Below are 19982 nucleotides of genomic sequence, written 5' to 3'. Positions count from 1 at the left end.
GGCTTCAGGATACAATCCAGCTTGGTGAGCTGTATGTGTGTAGTCAGCCCTACCTTAACAGCAGGATTAATGGAGATATGGAAAATAGGCATCATTAAGTATGATAGTTACCGAGCCTTGGAATTCTCTCATGCATTTAACTAGACCTGACGGTATCTTTGAGGACGCTCCTCAATAAAGACTATCTACTACTTTTTTTCTTTTGGACATTATATTTTGCAGCTCACAGTATTATTTTTAAATACGTTTACAACAAGAAAACTCTTTGTTCTAAAAACTGGATAAATAATTGCTACTGCATCTTAGGAGCAGGGAAAGTAAGCAGGTAAACCAGGTACAGCAGGTCTCTTGAAAGGCAAGTGTTTGGGAAATTCCAAATTGAAAATGGCTTGTTAGAATGGAAACTAACACACAGCCCTATTGCAGAAGTCACCACCTTTCTTATCAACCCAGTAAGCCTTGTGTTGTGTGTCGGTACTGGTTTGGCTGTGCAAATTATATATGATGCAGTAGTTAAAATGGTGTCATGAAACAGTGACCTTATTATAGAGCAACAGTGTCTACCTCACCGCTCTCCTGTGGGTTTCTTTTATGGCTTGAAATGAGGATTTAATTTAGATTTAATGTTGTTATAAATTAATTATCTATTATTAAAAATACATTTATAGAGCTTGAGAAATGCGCCAAGATGTAGAGTTGTTTAAACCTCTCCGAACGGTTTCCTAATAATTCATTAATATTTAACATATAATAAATTAGAACTAAAGCTCACGGTCTTCCAATCTACCTGCATAATGCAGCATTTGTCACTCTTTCATATTTAGGTAGTTTATGTGATAGATGTGTTTCAGTTCGGAGTCCAACCACGACTTAATTCTCTGCGTTCTGCCTTAATCACCGTGACCCACCTGGTGATAAAGGAGCTGCAGTTCTTGCAGTAAATGGAATGCTCTTGGTTGGAGTTCCTTTGAACAGTATGTTGATGGCACTGTGTGTTTTTAAAAGCATAAGTACAGTGAAAGTCTACTTAATTAGGTCTCTTCAGATCAAAGTTAATGTCTTGGTGCAATCTACTGCAGAAAGGGGACAAAATTGGAGTTAGGAATAGATATATTCATTTCTAATATCTATAAAATCTTGCAGGCATTCTCCCCATATGCACGCTTTTCCATTGCCTATTTAAAATCACTTAAATATTCCTTTGAATAATTAAATGTAGAACACTTAATGTAGATAAGAGCTTGCATATCGAGTCTGCAAATGATATTACCTTTTTTTTCCATTCACACAAGATCTGTTTCACAATAAATTTGGAACAGCTTTTCCAGCTCTAGGTCAAAAGTAGTAATGATAATACAGTTTATCTTCATTTGTTTTTGCATAAATGAAAATTATGGTTTGGAATCTCGTAGAATCTTTTCAGTTGGAAGGGACCTTAAAAGGCCTTGTAATCTAAAGCCACTGCAGTGAGCAGGGACATCTGCAGCTAGATCAGGTTAGCAGTCTTCAGGAATCTGACATCTACCACCTCTCTGGGCAGGCTGTTCCAGTGCCTCACAACCCTTATGGTCTAAAAAAAAAAAAAAAAAAAAACCACACAAAAAACCAACAGACCTTCTTATATCCAGTCTAAATCTCCCCTCTTTTACCTTGAAACTGTTTCCCCTTGTCTTGTCACAACAGACCCTGCTAAAGAGTCTACCCCACTCTTTCTTATAGCTCCCCTTGGGATACTGACAGGCTGTTCTCAGATCTCCCTAGAGCTGCCTTTTCTCCAGGCTGCACAGCCCTGGCTCTCAGTCTGTCCTTGCAGGGGAGGTGTTCCATCCCTGAGATCATTTTTGTGGCCCTCCTTTGGTCTTGCTCCAACAGGTCCCTCATTTTTCCTGAACTGAGGAGCTCACATCTGGATGCAGTGTTCCAGGTGAAGTCTCAACAGCACAGAGTAGAGGAGCAAGATCACCTCCCTCACCCTGCTGGCGATGCTTCCATTGATGCAGCCCAGGTTATGCTTGGCTTCCTGGGCTGCAAGGGCACATTGCTGGCTCAGATCTAGCTGCCATCCACACCAGTACCCTCGAGTCCTTATGGGCAGGGCTGTGTTCTATCCTTTCATCCCCCAGCTTGTACTGATGGTAGTAGTTGTCATGACCCAGGTACAAGATGTTGTGCTTAGCTTTGTTGAAGCTCATGAGATTTGGTAAGATGTTCTCCAGTTTTAGCTGTGTGTAGCCTGAGAACAAAAATTGCTAAACTAATGAAACCAGCTTTAGTTTAGCAGCAATTAGCTAATATTTATCCTAGCTAGCTATGCTTGCTGTGGAAAGCAGTGTTAGAGCAGATACCATATGCAAAAGCATTATCACAAATATCTGAGACTGCAGGAATGTTACTCATGAGAGTTTATCAAGCTGTCAGACCAAATTAATTGATCTTATTATAATTTTTCTCCTGTCACACGGTGAAGTGATGTAACAGTGATGATGTGGGAGAATGTCACATGAATTACTTGTATCTTTGGGTTTTTTTAGATGAAGAGTTTCAAATATGTGTGTTCAAAATGTAGTGAGAAAGATCTAGTAGCATGCAACTCTCTCTTTCTATTACTTCAGCTTACTTTGCATCTCTCCTGTAATGTAAACCTGCAAAGCATTTGGCTGCAGTATTAATGGCATGTAGGTCTCCATGCTGCTTGTACACAATTTTGGGCAGTGGTGTGGTTGAAGCGTCTGGCTAGGACTGGGCCTGGCAAACATGTTGACCAACTGCTGTAGTAGAAGGGCCCCAGTTGCAGGAAAGATTGTAAGAGTGCAAAGCAAGTCTGCTAGTCCAAGCTTCTTTCTGGTAGCAGGGTCAACTATAACTGGAAAGTGTTCGTGTGCAGAAAAAATGGTTTTTGATCACTGATGTATTAAGACTTTTTAAACTATAGAGAAAGAAAGGTTGAATCCTCTGTGTGTAGTAAGGTATCTAATGATGCAGTGGTTCTTGGGAAGACTCGGAGAAGCTTGTGTTTTAGGAAACTTGAGAAAGGGATGTTATGGCAGAAGAATAGTAGCAGGTTGGGATAGGATTGAGAATTGGCAAAAGGAAACGAGGCCAGTGATGTGGAGGAGGAGAAAAAAGTAGGAGAGGGAGATGTGGAAAAGAATTCAGGCTGAACTTGATCTCTAGAGGTCCCTTCTAGTCCCTATGATTCTGTCATTCTGTGATGGCAATAAGGTTTAGCATTCTTATAGTAATGGTAGCTGGTCCATGTAGTGTATTTGGTGCTGTTTGTTCTGTCCCAGTCTTCCTTAAAGAAATGTGAAGGTTGCAGAAATTAACTCTTTTCCTGCCCCTCACAGGAAAGAAAGAAAAAAGTATAGCATTAAAAATGGACCACTAGATGGACTGATGAATGCGTGGTCTCAATCTCAGTAAAGATCATAGATAAAGTACAGATTGTGGAGATGATATCCTAGCTTCAAAACAGTCCCAACACCTGTGGATGATTTTTCCCTTCTTTGTGGCAATGATACCCTCAGCACATAAATGACTTGGATGCAGGTTATGTTCAGTGCTGTTCCACTATTCTTTGTGCAAACTGTCTCTATTTGGATTTTTGGGATCAGCCAGCAGATCAGACTCCAGATGACCAAATTCCGTGCTTTGGGACATATCAGTCATCTTTTAACCAACAGATTTCAAAAACGAAGGAGCTCTTTTCCCTTATGAAGGAAATTCTGGTTAGAAAAAATACTAGGCTATAGCAGTGCGTGTATGTATTCCCTCTAGTTTCGTTAACTGTTTTGTATGCCTCTCATCACACTGCAAATGCATACCTTTTTCAAGTGTGATGAGAGGCAATTCCTCTCCCTTCTCTCAATTTTGGTGGGGAACCTGGGGGAAGAATGCTTGAACTTTCTCTGTCCTGAGCCCAAACAGGCCTCAGAAGTTGTGGGATGTAAAATGCACAGAAGGTCAGTGGGGTCTGCTGTCTGCCAGAGGGCTGCTATGTAGGTGTCTGTTCATATGCACTTTTACCCTGGATGCTAGGTGTGCTCCATTCAGAGCATTTAACAGCTATTGGAATAGAAGTACTTAAATATTTGGATGAGGCAGTACCTGCAATAAATTCTGGAATGTTGTAGCATACTGAAATTCAAGAGAGAGCCGTTTTACTACATCATCATTGGCCTTTATGTGGGCCATACTGTACTTCAAAATAATTGTAGTAAAACAGCTGTTGCAGGGACTAGGTTATGCTGAGCCATATCCTTGTCATGGACACAAGCTGTTCTTCTAATCAAGTCACATCTGTGACTATCAAGATGCTAGGAGGTTGCTGTGTGTATAGAGACAGGCAAAAAATCATCAGAGCTGAGAACAGAATCTGGGAGTAACATTCAAAGCTGAATTTTTAAATTATTTTTATTTATTTTTTCTTTTGAGCATTCTGTAGGATCACTGCTGATAGTGTAATGACTAGAATTAAGAGTTGAAGGATTCAGATATAGACTTTGGGTGTAAGTCCAGGTGTGGGAATGGTCCTGCATAAGCTTTGCATCAAAAAGAGAATCTCAATTTTTCTTCTACTTTTTCTTTCCTCATCAAATGACATTTTCTAACAATCGATATAATTTAAGGTATTTAAACAGATGTGTTGGTACCCTTGCAATATTATAGTGATAAATCCCAGTACAGCGTCAGAATCGCAGCATGGCCCAGGTTGGAAGAGACCTCAAGGACCATGAAGCTCCAACCCTGCCCGCAGCTTCCCCATTTAATACCAGACCAGGCTGCCCAGGGCCCCATCCAGCCTGGCTTTGAACACCTCCAGGGATGGATGGGGCATCCACAACCTCTCTGGGCAGCCTGTGCTAGCACCTCTCTACTCTCTTAGAAAAGAACTTTCCCCTGATATCCAACCTAAATCTTCCCTCCTTTAACTTAAAAATCATTTCCCCTTGTCCTGCCAGAAATGCTCAGAAACAAATTCCTTATGCCCTAATCTTTATCAGCTTTGATTTTGCTTGTACTTAAAACCTTGGCCACCTTTACTCCATCCTATGCTCTACAAAGATGAGTTATACATATTTAGAAACTCTCATGAGGAGAAGCAAAAACGCAGGTTCCAGTTAACAACAGCGTTGTCATTATTTGGAGGCACTTATTCCTCCAATGTTAGAGAGCATTTATGCCAGTGTGGAATGAAGTGTTAATATGTTGTAGACTTTAAAGGCAGAAGTCTTAATCTTCTATACAAGCACTCTGTATGGGGGCAGATTTCCAAATGCAGTTAAAATGGAACCTACAAATCCTCTGTTCGCTCTGACTTTGATCTCAAACATAGGTCCCAAAGATGATTTAATGCCATCCCTTGTTAAAAAGAGCTCAGCTGAAACCCGTGTTAGCTCTGCGTTTATCACAGAACGCCTGATTGGGTATGACAAGATATTTGAAGATCAGGAACGTGGTGTGACAGTTCTGTTCTCATCACTTTATCATGTCCCATTTTTGTATGGCTTTTTTCCCGTCTCTGTCAGTGTCCAGTGCTGAACTTATTAATACCTTAGGCTGACTGCTCACTGATGGGAAGAGGCATGTTCACCTTATCCGGATTGCACATAGGACTTCAGGTACCAAGCCAGGGCAGGAATGGGAATTGGTGCTGTCCTAATGTGCACGCTGAGAAGCATGAGTCAGAAAGATTTTGGAGAGAGGCAGCCTGTGACTTGAGAATTTCAGGCTTTATTCCCAGTGCAGTCCTTGAAAGTTTATTGCTCTGAAATATTCTGGAGCTTGCGCAGGCAGGCACTGTCCCATTTGATTCAAAGCTGGAACAGGGAAGAGTTCACAACCGCTTAGACACTGACTGAAACTGCGCTGTGCTGCTTAAATCTGCTGAAAGACTCAGGAAAGGCTGATTTTTCTAAGGACTGATCAAAAGAGACAGTTACACTGAGACTGAGGCATATTCAAAAGAGAGGTGATTTGTGAATGCTGGAATGCTAGGCTGGATATTAGGAAATACTACTTCTCTGAAAGGGTGGTCAGGCACTGGAATGGGCTGCCCAGGGAGGTGGTGGAGTCCCCTTCCCTGGAGGTGTTCAAGGAACGTTTGGATGTTGTGTTGAGGGATATGGTTTAGCGAGAACCACTGGTGGTAAGTGGATGGTTGGACTGGATGATCTTATAGGTCTTTTCCAACCTTTGTGATTCTGTGAAGTAAAAATGAAAGGCACGGGGCTGAGAGAAGTTCATCCAGTGTCTCCTTAAAGGGAGGCAAGCCTTCTCTACAGTCCTACAGGCAAGATTTTGTGTAGTTGTGCATGGATTTCAGTAAAGCATTGTACGTATTGAGCCATTCAGCATACAAATAGCTCAATAATGCTTTACTGATGGGTTTTGGAATATATAGCGGGTACCAAAACGTTACAGTGATGAAAACAGTATAGAATCTGCCCTGACTGTGGTCAGTGTCATTAGGCAGTTTTATGCTGGGAGGTATGCCCTCTGTGCTACCCAGCCCCATTCAAATTCTGGCTGCCTACTGATTTAATACGGACACTAGATTGTACTTCTCCAGCTCCTCAAGCCTCACACTGCTGCAGTGTGGTGCTCCTGAGTACAAATCAGTGCTGCCAGACAAAGCGGTCTCTCAGCATGTAGCGTCCTGCAGCAGAATGTGCTCTGTGGCTCTGTTTGAGAAAAGCATGTGTTCTGATGAATAATTTCATGTACACGGAAATAATTGTAGAGCCTGTTGACTGCAGCTGGTTGCAGAGGAGTCTGTGTGCTGCGGGTTGAGTTTATTGCGTCTAACAGGAATGCTTTATGCAGAGAGAGGCTCCTTGAGCTAATGCTGATGGCTTTGGTTTCAGAGCAGTCCATCAGCACCTGTGGTCATTACGGAGCTGGCTTTCTTTATTTGAAGCAAAATATTAATCTTTACGAAGAAAACGGGAAATACGGTAACTTTATAAAGATGATTCATCTTTTGCTTGATGAACTGGCTTCACCTGCGAGTCCCATCTAGTGGATTTTAGTGGCTTTCTGTCACAGATGAATCAATCCCCATTATGTGAGGCCTGACTTGGAATATTTTACAAGGGATGTTAATCTGTTTACTTAAAGCACAAGCCTCAAAACAAAGTCACTGTGCAAGCTTTTAACAAGTGTTCCTTCCTGGTGTTGTGGCAGGAGAGAAAAATCTCAGCCTTAAAGTCTCAGCCTTAAAATATGAGGCGCACAACAGATATCAGATGGACTTTCAGTTTTATGGGGTGAGCAACCCATGGAAAGCCTCTGTATCAGTGCTGTAGTTAGTGGCATTTCGGTATTTATTCCCAGTCAGCTGTATGAACAGGGGGTTAAAACAGATTTCTTAGTAATTTATGCTGAAAATAAGAGAAACATCATCATTCTCCTAAATTATTTAAATTACTGCTCAGTTTTGATGCATCATAATGGCACGGTTGCTCTTAACAGCACCTCTTGATCAATGGGACGTTTGTTCTGCTCATGGCTGAGAACTCCATTTAGTGAAGGTGGTGAAAAGCTTCAAGCACAAGGTTTGAGTCACGTAGTAATGTGCTAAGGTACTTGCTTAGCTGCAGGATGGGCAGGGTGGGACCTACAATGTAGTATTAAGTTGCACATTGAAAAGTCATCGCTGAGGCTACCTGCCACCGAAGTTGTACGTAAAGCAAGGTGACAGCATGGTGGAATGTGGTTTGCTTGTAGCTAGATTTAAATGTGGAACTGGTAGGCATTGTGAGATCAGTTGTCAGTAACAATTTGTGATTATGTGTGATAAAAGCTAATCTGAACATAAAGGTGACATTGCTCAGTGTTTAAACACCCTCAGATTAGGTGGAGAAAGGGAGGAGGGATGCTTCCTTGTGCAAAGCAGAGCGCATTTTAACGTGAATTATCCTAGCTGAATTCTTCCTGCCCTGGGGAGCACTATTCTGTGAGCACCAGGCACTGGGAGTTGTGGATGTGGAGGTTGCTGTACAGCAGAGAGAAGCTATTAAGCATACTCAAATTTGCTTCCCACCCTGACTGTTTATTTTGTGTAGTTTAAATTGCGAGATTATCATCCCAGGATTAACAAAATCCCTCGGATCTCTGAAGATGCATAGTGTAAGTTGACTCAATTCCCCTCTTAGGGAAAGGATGAGGAACACAAAGTGTGGATTGTCCATCTCAAAAAAGAGTGAAGAAGAAAAAAAACTGGAGTGACATAGGTAAAATCTGAAGCGGTAGAGGGCTGGGAAATGTTGAGGCAGGACTGGAAAGCTTGGTTTTAAAGCTCAGTTTATTTGTGTTGTATTAGGTGGGTTAGTGCCAAAAATATGAAAACAGGTTTTTTCTCAACTTTACTCCATGGACCACAGCACTACTGCCTTTCTCTTCTGCGTTGTTCTCCACTCTTAGAGTAGAAGTAGACTCAGTCTAGAGTGAGTAGGCCATGTACTCATTGAAGTCAGAAATCAGGCTTTAATACCTGACTCTGGGAGCACTGTGGGAATTGCAGATGTGTTGATGTTTTGGCGTGGGTGTAAATATTGGGTGTAAATATACAACCCACCTTGTTGAGCATCCTTGTCAATCTTGGAACACTGACTTTGATCTTACTGTCTCAAATTTAGTGGGTGGGAGCAGGTAAACTCTATACACATTTAAAAAGAAAAATATTTATTTCTCCTAAGGGAACAATAGAATCTTATTTTCAAATGTTAGCCTGTTACACACAGTTTCCAGTTGAGGAGGCAGGATATTTCATATGTAGTGCTTCTTTTCTCTCTGCCTACCTCCCCTTTCTGGTCATTAATTGAGTATTCTGTCCTCAGCCGAGGGAGGGGTGATGGATAGCAAATTAATTATGTGGGATTGGATTATGATTCAGAGCCATATTTCTTGCACTACAGAGTCTATTTTGATGAGCATAAAAGTTCAGAAACGCCTAGTAGAGAATTTTTTACACCCTCTGGAGAAGATTTTCAGCATGTTAAGGAAAATAGTGGCTGCATCAGCAGTTTCCTGGTGGTGGGCTAGTAGTGGAGCTGTAAGAAACATGAGCTAGAGTCGACCTCTGGCTGTCCATCCTTCTGCTGGATGGGTAGGAGTGACAGAACTGCTCTCCATCCTCGAGCTTAGCCTTTCTGAGCCTGGCAAAGACATGGGGCCTCTGTGCTTTTAAAGGTGACTTTACCAAAATCTCTCTTTGAAGACAGCGTTTTTGTCACAGCATTAACATTGCTACTGTTAATTTTGGTGAAGGTATTTTTAAGCAGAAAGTAGTGTGTAATGGATAGATGCATTCACAGAGGTGGTCGTAGGCTAGTAATTGTAATAGCTATTACAATTTGTTGTAATAATGCAAACAGATTACATCCTTAATGCCACTAGAGATGTGGACTTCTCTGTGTGTCCAGCAGTATGTGAAGCTCAACTGATGATTGGGTGCACATGCTGGGGGAAAAAGAAAGAGATAGGATTAAAAAACAAAAACAGAATGGGAGAAGAGTGAAGACTTGAAACCTGTATCTCTGATCAGTAATACCTTGCAGGGATCCGTGTTAAACAACCTTAACGGTTATCTAAAGGAAAGGTAAACAGCATTTTAATGAAATTCAGCTGAGTATTAAATTTGAGATACTGCACACACAAGAATACTAGAAAGATTACACAGTTGAAGGTGTTAGCAGAGTAGATAAAAAGCAAACAGCCTAATGAACCTAAGTCAAAATAACCCAAATGAAGTGGGTGACGAAGAAAATAACTCAGGTGCTTAGGAAATCATCTGTATGTGGTTGGAAACAACAGTGAGACATGATACTGACGTGCACTGATGACACCAGAAAGCACTGAAGACAGTGGCTCATCATTTGCCAGTGTGTCAGATGAAACTCACGATTGCTGCTGTCTTTGGGGCTTAGCTTTGTGTTGGTATAGCAAGGAGAAGCTGATTGGTATGAAGCTGCATCCATCTAGCTCTGTGATGTTCCTGTGTGTCAAGATTTTTATGCAAGGATGGTTGGTCTATGAGTGAGGCAGCTAAAAATTAAAAAAACTTTTCTTCACTTCCTCAGAATTTAAAAACATTTCTTCTCATATGCCATAGTGTTCTTCTTTCGTGGCCTTTTTAACCTTAATTACGTGTTTAGATTGTAGCTCCTGAAAATTTGGATCTAATAATAAATGCATATTTTCAGTGGTTGGTTTGGTGATCTTTATAAGTGCTTTTCTTCAATTCCCTGTTAAAAAGGATGATTTCCTTTAAAAATCAGTGAGAGTTGATATGATGGATGTCTCCTTGAGAACTGATTACTTATGAGCTATCATTCACCTATTGTTTGGACCACTTTCAGCATATATGATGTCATAAAAGTTGATATCAGCAGTTGTTATGATGGCTACTAATACGCATTCTGAAGTCAAGAGATCTTGTTTTGTCAGCCTTTGGTTTGGTGGTAAAAATTCCGTGGTTATTCATGTATCATTTTAAAACACATCTTTCTGCTTCAGAGCGTTAGTGCCATCTTCGAGTCTTTGACTAGTTTAGACATGGGCTTCAAAATAGTATGTGGTGGTAATGTAGGTACACCTTAATATAGCAAGCCAAGTTAGATAGCACTGCATCCCACTGCTTGGCTTTGTGGTACGAAGGAAAGGAACAACAAGGGATCAGATAAATCAATGCGCTGTTTCTGTTGGAGACACTAAAATTTTCAATACCTGTGTGCTACTTTTATTTTATTAAGCCATAATGTGTCTTCCATCTTCATTCAGACATAATGGAGGAGACTGTTAAACCAGAGCAATGATACTTCTGCAATCTTGGCAATTGTTAACCTATTTCCTGTAGCTAACGAGACATGATTACTGCACCGTTCTGCTCTGCAGTTGTCACGCTGTCTCTTTTTGCCAATCTTTTCAGCTAATCTCCAGGCGCTGCTGTTGGGATGTTAAACACTCCGTGTGTTTATGTAAGTTGCTGGCATTCTGTGGGAACACTTAAATTAAGATGTTGGTTTGAAGGCTCCTACCCACCTTAGAGACAGAGGAAACAAAGTGAGGGCAGAAGTTGCTTCAACTTGTTCTTTGGCAGGAACTTGTTTCTCTATGTGGGAGGTTGCAGGGATAGTGGGGGACAGCACTACTTTTTTTGTGCAAAAGCTGGCCCTGGTTTGGTACTTCTCACAGGAGACTTTTTGGCTCCCACAAAACAGTCTTCTGTTTGGGGTTTTGGCTTTGCTGGGAAGAGGTGACAGAACCATATGGGTGCAACCATAAAACCCTCACCGGAATATTCATGTGGAATAGTTATGATCTAAGAGTGTCTAGAGAGTGCGTGGTACTAGTAATGAATTACTTTGAGACATTAATATCCTCTACTTGAGCAAGGCTTGCATGTGTATGATGCCTCCAGGTTTCTCTGACACAGCATTTTTGAAGTTTCTCCTCCCTTCTCTAAACTCAGGAAGAGCATCATTGGTAGTTTAGGCAGTTTTTATTTTCCCCCTCACTGCTCCATTAATGAGTTATAGTTAATGAGTGAGTGTGAGTTACTGCAGTTAGAGTCAAAGAGTAAGTAAAGGTAAGCAAACCTCTTGCAGAACTGCAAATATCTGTATCCTCATTTTGCCATTGCAGATTTGCGTTTGCCATCAAAGTGCATGTTGTGTCTCCTTGTCCACACAACTTTTCACATGTGCATGGCAGTTTGACAAAAGTGAACTTGTTATATTGATGGAAAACAAGAGAAGTTATTAATATGTTTCCCCTGATTTTATATTTGGTCCAACTAAGAAACTGTCACACGACAGTAAGCTTTCCAAGCGATTGTGTTTTGTGTGCCCAGTTGTTCTCTGGTCTGTCACCCCACCTAACAGTGAAGTGTCTGATTCTGATTGCTAGAACCCCTTTGATTGCTGCGGGAGTTATTGGTGGCCTCTTCATCATCGTCATCATGGGCCTGACGTTTGCTGTGTACGTTCGACGCAAGAGCATTAAAAAGAAGAGAGCGCTGCGGAGGTTCCTGGAGACTGAGGTGAGGGTGTAGGTAGTGGAGGAGGCAATCTAGGAAATATTTTTAAGCATGACGTTTATTCTTTATTTGTCAATTACAGCAGGGGTGATTACTGCTGTCTCCACGCTCCTGTACTTTGAAACACGTTTGATTGTGATGTTAAATTAGAGTTCCCCTCTGCAAGATAATCACTCTTGGAAATATAGTTCCGCAGTGATACTTCAATAAGGCTTTTTAAAAAGTGTTGTTTCCTGTTTTGTTGTAAGGATCCTGCTCCCACTTCCACTCTAGAGCTCGACAGAAGGATTTATACATCCCCAATCTGTTTTCCTAAATACCTTTATACCAGCTAGAATTTGTGTTGCTTGTTGAATACTGTTCAGGTTTATAGAAAGCTTAACTTAATGCTTTTAGGTATATTAACCTTGCCATCGTACCAGCCTCCACTTAAGCAGAAGTGATTTTAAGCACGAGCACTGGCTTTGACAACAGCTCCTGTTCTTCATTTGCTCAGATAAAAGCTGTGGCGGGTGGTATTTCTCCTGAGGGAATAAGGTCTTAATAGAAGTAGTAGTAGAAGGTCTTAATATGTGGGGAGCCTATTGTCTTGCCTGTGAAATGGAAGGTTAAATCAGGAGTATCCTGAAATAAGCACACACAGCTTCAGCTCCCTTCTCTCTTTCTAGCTGGAGGTTATAATAAACCTATCTTTCTCTTGGTCAGACTCCGTAAAACTCTCCAAGCATATTTTTAAAACCCACAATACTACTACTCCTAGCCATTCCTGTGCTGATGGGCTGCAAGTCATATTTACAGAAGCATGCTGGTTTTCTTTAATAGGGAACCTTCTTTGTTTCACCGCATTAATACTGGACATCTAAACAGGAAGTAAAAAAAGAGAATTATTCTTGTAAAACTGCAGCTCACAAATAATTTGTCTTGTTGCTGTTTGGTTTTATGTTTTCATACTCAAGTAATTTCTAACTATTGATATTCTTATCCAAACTAAAATAGTCAGCTGGTAAGCAGTCCGTGATGCTCAAAGAGCCATAGCAGGAGTTCTGAAACCACAGAGCAGTTAGCCTTGTAAACAGACAACTCTGAAATACTGCAGTGGTGTGAAACCCATTTGAGTAGGAGTAGTCCTGAATTATTTCTCTCATCCTCAGCCAGAAGCAGGCTGTTTAGAATATTGTCTTTTTCACTTATTTTTTTAAATTTATTTTTAAAGAACCATTGCTTTTCTGGTAAATGTGGCACAGTATTGATTTCTGAAGTAATTTTTAACAGAACGTTGGTCTGTGGTTTATTTATAAAGTTTCTTGGGACATGATTGCCTTCTTGAACAAATTACTTAATTGTGCCTTTTTTTTTTTGCAGCAAATTAATGGCTGTTAAAAACTGTCTCCTTTAAGTTGCTTTCTTCTTAAATTTGTCCTCCTATATGGTACAGCAGAAATTAAGAATAGGCCCTTCCCCAAAAGAGAATAAGAATATGATGAGCCATTAAGTCAGAGTTATTTAAAAGAAATACGACTAACTTAAGAGGCACTAAAATGGGCAAAAATATAATGTGGTCCACTGATAATAAATGCTGTATTTCTGTCATGTAGAAAATATTTATACTGCCTCCATTAGCAGAAGTCCTTGGGTGCGTTACTGTGACACCAATTCAATTTCCAATTTGTAATTCCATTGTGTGACTCCTGGTGGAAACAATTACATTTTGAGTGAGGGTTTTTTTCATACTATTGCTCAGTTTCTCAGCATTTGATTGTTATCTTTAAAAGTGAGAGATTCCTTTAGGAGTTGTTAGATCAGCAGTCTTTACTGTCTTATTCCAGTGTTTGACTGGATTGGTTGTTTCCAGTATAAACTTCTCATGGATTTTCACACTTTTAAATACTTAACACTGTTGGATTTGCCTTCGTAGCTTGTGGAACCCTTGACTCCAAGTGGTACGGCACCCAACCAAGCTCAGCTTCGCATCCTGAAGGAAACTGAGCTGAAACGAGTGAAGGTTCTTGGCTCTGGAGCCTTTGGAACAGTATACAAGGTAAGAGTCTATTCTACACAGCATTGATTAGCCTGTTTAACTTGTGAACGGTCAAGTTCTGACCTCGTTGCTGGTGATACTCACTAGTGGGAGTTTTGCAGTAGTTTCAGTGTTCAACATCAGATTCTAGAATGAAGTAATCCAATGTTTTGTTTAATTTTGTGGCAGTCGATAGGTAGTGAAAAAATGTGCATCTTTGATATGCTTACATCGTTTCATTTAAATTGTCAATGAAAAAACCAAGAGGATCTAAGGACATTTGCTGGCATACAACCATCCACTTACATAAAGGTTTAGTTTTGATGTAAGAAGTTTTGTGAGACTTCTTTTTTTTTGCTTTTAATAGCTTATTTTGTGTATTTTCAGTTTTGATGTTCAGGATTGAACTGCATAATGTGACAAAATGCATCAGAAAGAAATGTAACAGTGAAATGTTTATGATTGTTGTCTTATCAGTCTTCTGTCACTTTGCCTTATCTTTCTAGGGTATTTGGGTCCCTGAGGGAGAAACCGTAAAGATTCCTGTGGCCATCAAGATCCTTAATGAGACCACTGGTCCCAAAGCTAACGTGGAGTTTATGGATGTAAGTTGCTTTGAGTCTTGGGATCTTTCTGCAGTCCACAGAGGTTGTAAAAAGTAATTTCTGCCAGTTGCTTTTCTTAAATAGCAGAAGGAGGTTTTTTCACAGGACCAGTATCATGCTGATGTTTAGCATGTGCTGCAACATGATGGCCTATGCACAAAAGCAGCTGAGTTTTAATGGGGACGTGTCCTTCTGTTACTCCTTGACAAGCTGTCTCTGTGTTAATGCATTCTCTATGGTAACAATGCTATCAAACAATAAACACCAAACAATAAACACCTCAGCTGGAGGCAGATCAGTGCTGCTTCTCTGAAGTAGAAGAGCTGGACTAATCAGTGCAGGGCAGTGCTTTGCCCTGGTCAGGGTATTGCTTATAGATAATAGTATTCTGGAACACTAAGCATGGTAACATCAGTACCAAAATGGCGAAGGGCTGGGTTTTTCAACATGCAGATGTCATGGACCTCAAGATGTCTGGAGTTTGCTTGTACATCAGTGGAAGGCTCATCACTCCTCTGTCTCACGTGCCAGCTCTGTTTTTATGACAAAGTATAGAGATGAGAGAAGGAATTTGCAGGGCAGCATCTTGCCATGTTTGCAAGCCTTTGCTGGTGTAGAACTCGCAGGAACAGAAACTTAACTCTCTTCTGCTGCAGTTTTCCAGAGAACTAAGCACTGAGTCTGGGAGCAGTCAGCAGCAGTAAAACACAATAGGGAGAAAAAATAAAATGCCCAATTTTAAAATTCCTTTGGCTTTGCTAGTCTAAAACACTGTTAATAAAAGGTCAAGATCATCATTTTTATGGATGTTCTGTGTTCAGTCTTTTGCTTTGTGTCAAGATTAAGCCTCATTGACACTGAAAGTTTGTGTCCAAATCGGAGGCAGTATTTTGACAAATAATAGCAATTTGCATTTTTTTAAAAACTCTCCTGTGAAGTTGAAAATTACATAGGACTTGTAAATTCTGAAGGTCTGTTCAGTGTACAGCCTTAATTTGATAAGCATTAATGAGACTATAAACCACAAGGAGATTGTAGTCCCATTATATAATCTACTCCTACATCTAGAAATTAATAACAATGTGCAGTTACAGCTCTAGCTGTTTCAAGCAAATGATCACAAGTTCTTACAATGGAACTAAAGCTGTGTGTAGACCAAGGTGCTTCCTATGCTTTTTTAAAGAGCACTGCACTTGCATGTTTATGTTGATGACATTTAATAATCATTGTGCACAAACAAACAAAAAATGGCTCTGTTTGGATGAAATGAATTGTACTAAAGGGATAAAGAAGATTAGATGTTTGCTTAAAGGACAAAATAATGGTCAATGGCAAAGCTCCAGAAAGAGGAGATCTGGTGTTCAGTGATCCATTGAAGTGAATGCCTAGGGAGTGGAAGGCTACTGCACGCAAGCTGCATGTGTGCTGTTTGATGTCAGTAGACAGTATGCAGATTCTATTTTCAAGTAGATGGAATTGGTATTGCCATATGGAAGCCACTGGAAGTTTGTACCAGGTCAAGAGCTGACCTTCTGATAGAGAAATAGTAGTAATTGCTCCTTCCATGACATTGGTCAACCTTGAAGCATGTCACAAAGAACGTGTAAGATCCTTGTTAAAAGACCAAGTTGATTGTTTGGGGTTTTGTAACTCAGTGTCATCAGCTGGCTTAATTCACTGGACCTCATTTTCCTCCAATGTGTGCATCTGATGAATGGCTCAGAAATGGAGAATTTTTCTTGGATACTGTAAAGATTTTAACCATGTAACAGGCAGCCACGCTGGGAGAGGTTATTAACATTGAGCCTCTGATCTACTAGTAATCAGGTGGGGGAATGGTGTGGGTTATTGCGAGTCCTAAAGGTCAATAAAAACCTGAAGGTTACTTTTAATCATAGCTAAAAAGAAGTAGACACCATCATCAGCTGATAGAGGTAACAATGAGAAGGACTAACACGCTTTGTATCTGTGCTGCACTGGGTATGTGTGCAGTGGTCTGTAACATGCCTTGCTTACAGAATTGATGGGAGGGCAGACAGAATTTCCCTCTTATGAAATAATTTCTCATGCGGTAGTATAGAAGTTCCTGCCATCCTTGCCTCCTAACTCAGCCATCTATTTCCTGAAAGAGCTGGCATTTTAATAGGTAACTTTTATGTAAAAGAAGGGCCTAGAAATTGGTAATGGTTTTAATGTGACTACTGCTTTCTGTCCCAGAAGGGTTATAATTTAATACTGATAAGCTATTATGAGGAGGTATTCTTCAATGGAAGATATCTAAGTGAAGTTGTAGTAGGAAACCTTTTTATTCCTCGTCACTCTGAGGCTTTGGTCAGTGTAACTATGCTGGATTAAATTATCTCTTGATGTTATCTCATTAGGAAAATGTATGAGTACATGTGAGAGCACAATCCATCGGCTGTGCTTTCAGTAAGAAGAGAGTTGTGAATGGCCTTTGTCAAAAGCAGTTGTTGCTTTTTTTTTTAAATTATATAGGAGCTAACTGCCATTGGGAGCATAATGGATATTGACTTCAGTGAAGTGTCTGACAATCTTTCAGTGGGAAGGGGAGGTTAATGGGAAGGAGGTATCATGAGTTATCAATATGGCTTTCCTTTTTTTTTTGAACTTGTTAAGTATAGGTGAGCTTTTGTTGGCAATTTTTTCTCAGCTGTGTGTCCTTGTACTTGCAAGTAAAGCTTAGTATTCCCTTTAGAGAGGCCATGGGAGATGTAAAGCCTCTTGCAAACACTGGGTTGTGTACGCAGAGGGTACTTGGAACACTTCACTGTCTACAGCGATAGCTGGTAGAGACAGCCATGACGTGTTCCAGTGGCTCTGCTTTCAACTTCTGATGTTGGCAGAACGTCTTACAGTGTTCTGAGATCCTACTAAATGTTATGCTGAAAGTAAAGAACAACAATTTGGCTGCTGGGCTGTCATTTCAGCACCTTGAATGTCTGCTAATGGATCTGTAATGACTATAATGATATAATGTATGGTGTTAGCACCTCCTATAGCCACACACCTCCCACCAGGAGATAATGAATTGGCTGTCATCAAAAACTACGTTCCCTATTCGGAATTTTTATTCAGGGAGTGGCAGCAGAGCCTATTTTCTGTGTTTTCTCTTCAGATTGCCAACTACCTTTCCTTAATGTTGCTCTCTGCTTTCTTAGGTAGTTGTTTTTTCTCTCTGGTAGTTCTGTGTCTGTCACATGGCAAGACAAAGCCTACTGCGTATCCCTAACTGCCTTCTCCAGGGAAGCAGCAGAATGTGCATGTGGACAAAAAGGGGTATACTTCTTAATGCTTTACAGAGGTACTGTTTCTTCTGAAGTTCCAATTGGTGGTCATTTATCTCTGGAATAATTTCACAGGCTAAAGGATTTCCCCTCGGGCACTGAAATGGTTTGGTGGTTGGTGTGTTTTCATCTCCCAGCTAGGTTTGCCACATCTCATGGTCCCCAGAAAGGCCCTGAAATCTGAACTCTAACAAGTGTGTTTGCTGCTGCTTGTGTATCTGGCAGGGGAGCTGCTGCTGGCATCCAGAGGGAAGGTGTCCTGCCCCTCACCCCAAGGCTGGCAGCTGTAAGAAAAGATGAGGCTGTTGGGCAGGTAGGAGAAGAAGGCTTATTATGAGAAAAGCCAAATAAGCAGCTGAGAGGCTACTTGATAATTGAACAGGGACTTGTCATTTCACTTGTGAAAACAATTTCCCCTCTTCAACCTCTAATTATTGGACTGTTACGATTGTCTGGTAAGTCAAGTAGCCTGATCAGGTTTAACATCAAACCACATGCTCAGCAAATAATGTCATATGTTCCAGAGACACGCCGCAATTGGAAAGAGTGCCAAGCTATCTTTGAGGCTAAAAAATATCTTACAATGATTGCGTCTTGGGGGAACAGACAATTGATGAGACCTTTTTCTTCCTAGCCCTCTAAGCTTAGTGCTTTCAGGAAGTAATCTTGTGAGCTCTGATTCTGTCCAGGGTTTTGATCCACTTACAAATTTAATCTATCCTCACTGAACTTAAATGCTCCATTATCTGTTAGAAAATAATTAGAAGCTGCAAGCACATGCCTGCATACACAGAGTTCCTTGGAAGTCCCTGAGCTCATTGAGATGAAGACAGTTTGACTGATGGTGGTCAGCTGATACTGGGCCAGAAGCTAATAATAGAAGGCAGTGCTGCTTAGCTAGGTGGGAAAGTTAACTTGGGAGAAATTAAACTGAAGGGTTTGGGATTTATGCTTGGAAATAAATTTCCCATTCTCATTTGTTTCCTGGTAAGAGAGCTTCAAAGGCAGTTGGTTTCTTTTATGGTTTTATAATTAAGATCTAGGGGGATTCTTGATTTTTCCGAGGCTTAATGTAGTTCCCTGCCATCTCTAGTAGCAGTATTCATTGAGCAGGAGAGCATTTGTCAAGCAAACTATAAAGGTAATAAGTGACAGTGACCTCCACTAGGCATATGGCAAACAAATCAAAGCTGCCTGTATAGAGGGGACTGATGCACACATCCTTTATTCTGTCACATTTATATGTCTGTTTAATTAACTAAATGAGCAAAGCAGTCAGTCTTCACGTACTGTGAAAAGATAAACTGTTCCTAAATTGTGAGCCCCTCTTGTGTATCAAGACAATAAGACAAGTGCTGAAGACATACCAAACTTAGGTTTGGTTCAGATGTTTCAAGGGGGGAAAAAAACTCATTTATCAAGGAGGGTTTTCTCCCCTGTTCGGCTGGAAACCAGGAGGGATCTGGATTGCTCTAGTTGTTTCCTTGTTTCTCTGGTTCTGTCTGGAGGCCTCTGTAGAAAGTACAGCCGGATGGTCAGGTGAATAGGATGAGAGAAGACCCCTCTTGTTTCCACTATTTCTAGTAGATATAGGAGGGTCCTAAGCTGGAGATACAGCTACCTTTTCTCTGAGGGCCCTTCTAAGATCTTGCTTTTTCTTATGAGTGTATGGGCGACAGCAGAAAGATTTTCACCTATCCATTGACTTAAGCTTAATTCCCTCGTGCTGCCTAGCAATGCGTTTCAGCTGGATCTGAAAGCCTGAAAAAGGCAGTGCTGCTATCAGAGGTTGAGTGGTACGTGCAGGCACTTCATAGTCCTTCCACTGACTGCAGGGTTGCTTGGGAAATAGCACTGAGTTAATCCTGAACCTCGGTTTAAAGGTCAGCTTTAGGATCAAATGAAATCCTGTATGGCAGCAGTGAGATGTTTTCCCTTGTCCTCCTCTTCTGTCATTTATGTAAACACCCTTCTTTCCAACTGGCATAAAGGGTCCCTGTAAGAATAGCAGCTAA

General features: G+C 40.8%; 1 protein-coding gene across 8 annotated transcripts in view; it reads left to right on the top strand.

Moving 5' to 3' along the window:
* The window catches only part of ERBB4 (erb-b2 receptor tyrosine kinase 4), a 507767-nt gene that overhangs the window by 387751 nt on the left and 100034 nt on the right, over window positions 1–19982 (top strand). For all 8 annotated transcript variants that reach the window (XM_090144449.1, XM_090144448.1, XM_090144446.1 and 5 more), the window contains 3 exons: window positions 11911–12043; window positions 13956–14078; window positions 14564–14662. In XM_090144449.1, the coding sequence (XP_090000575.1) occupies window positions 11911–12043; window positions 13956–14078; window positions 14564–14662 (355 nt within the window). The remainder of the gene's footprint in view (window positions 1–11910; window positions 12044–13955; window positions 14079–14563; window positions 14663–19982) is intronic.

The sequence above is a fragment of the Phasianus colchicus genome, chromosome 7 (genome assembly GCF_987193195.1).
Source record: "Phasianus colchicus chromosome 7, bPhaCol1.hap1.1, whole genome shotgun sequence".
Taxonomy (NCBI): domain Eukaryota; kingdom Metazoa; phylum Chordata; class Aves; order Galliformes; family Phasianidae; genus Phasianus; species Phasianus colchicus.
Note: the sequence above shows the minus strand (reverse complement) of the source record. Positions and strands in the feature narration are given on the sequence as shown.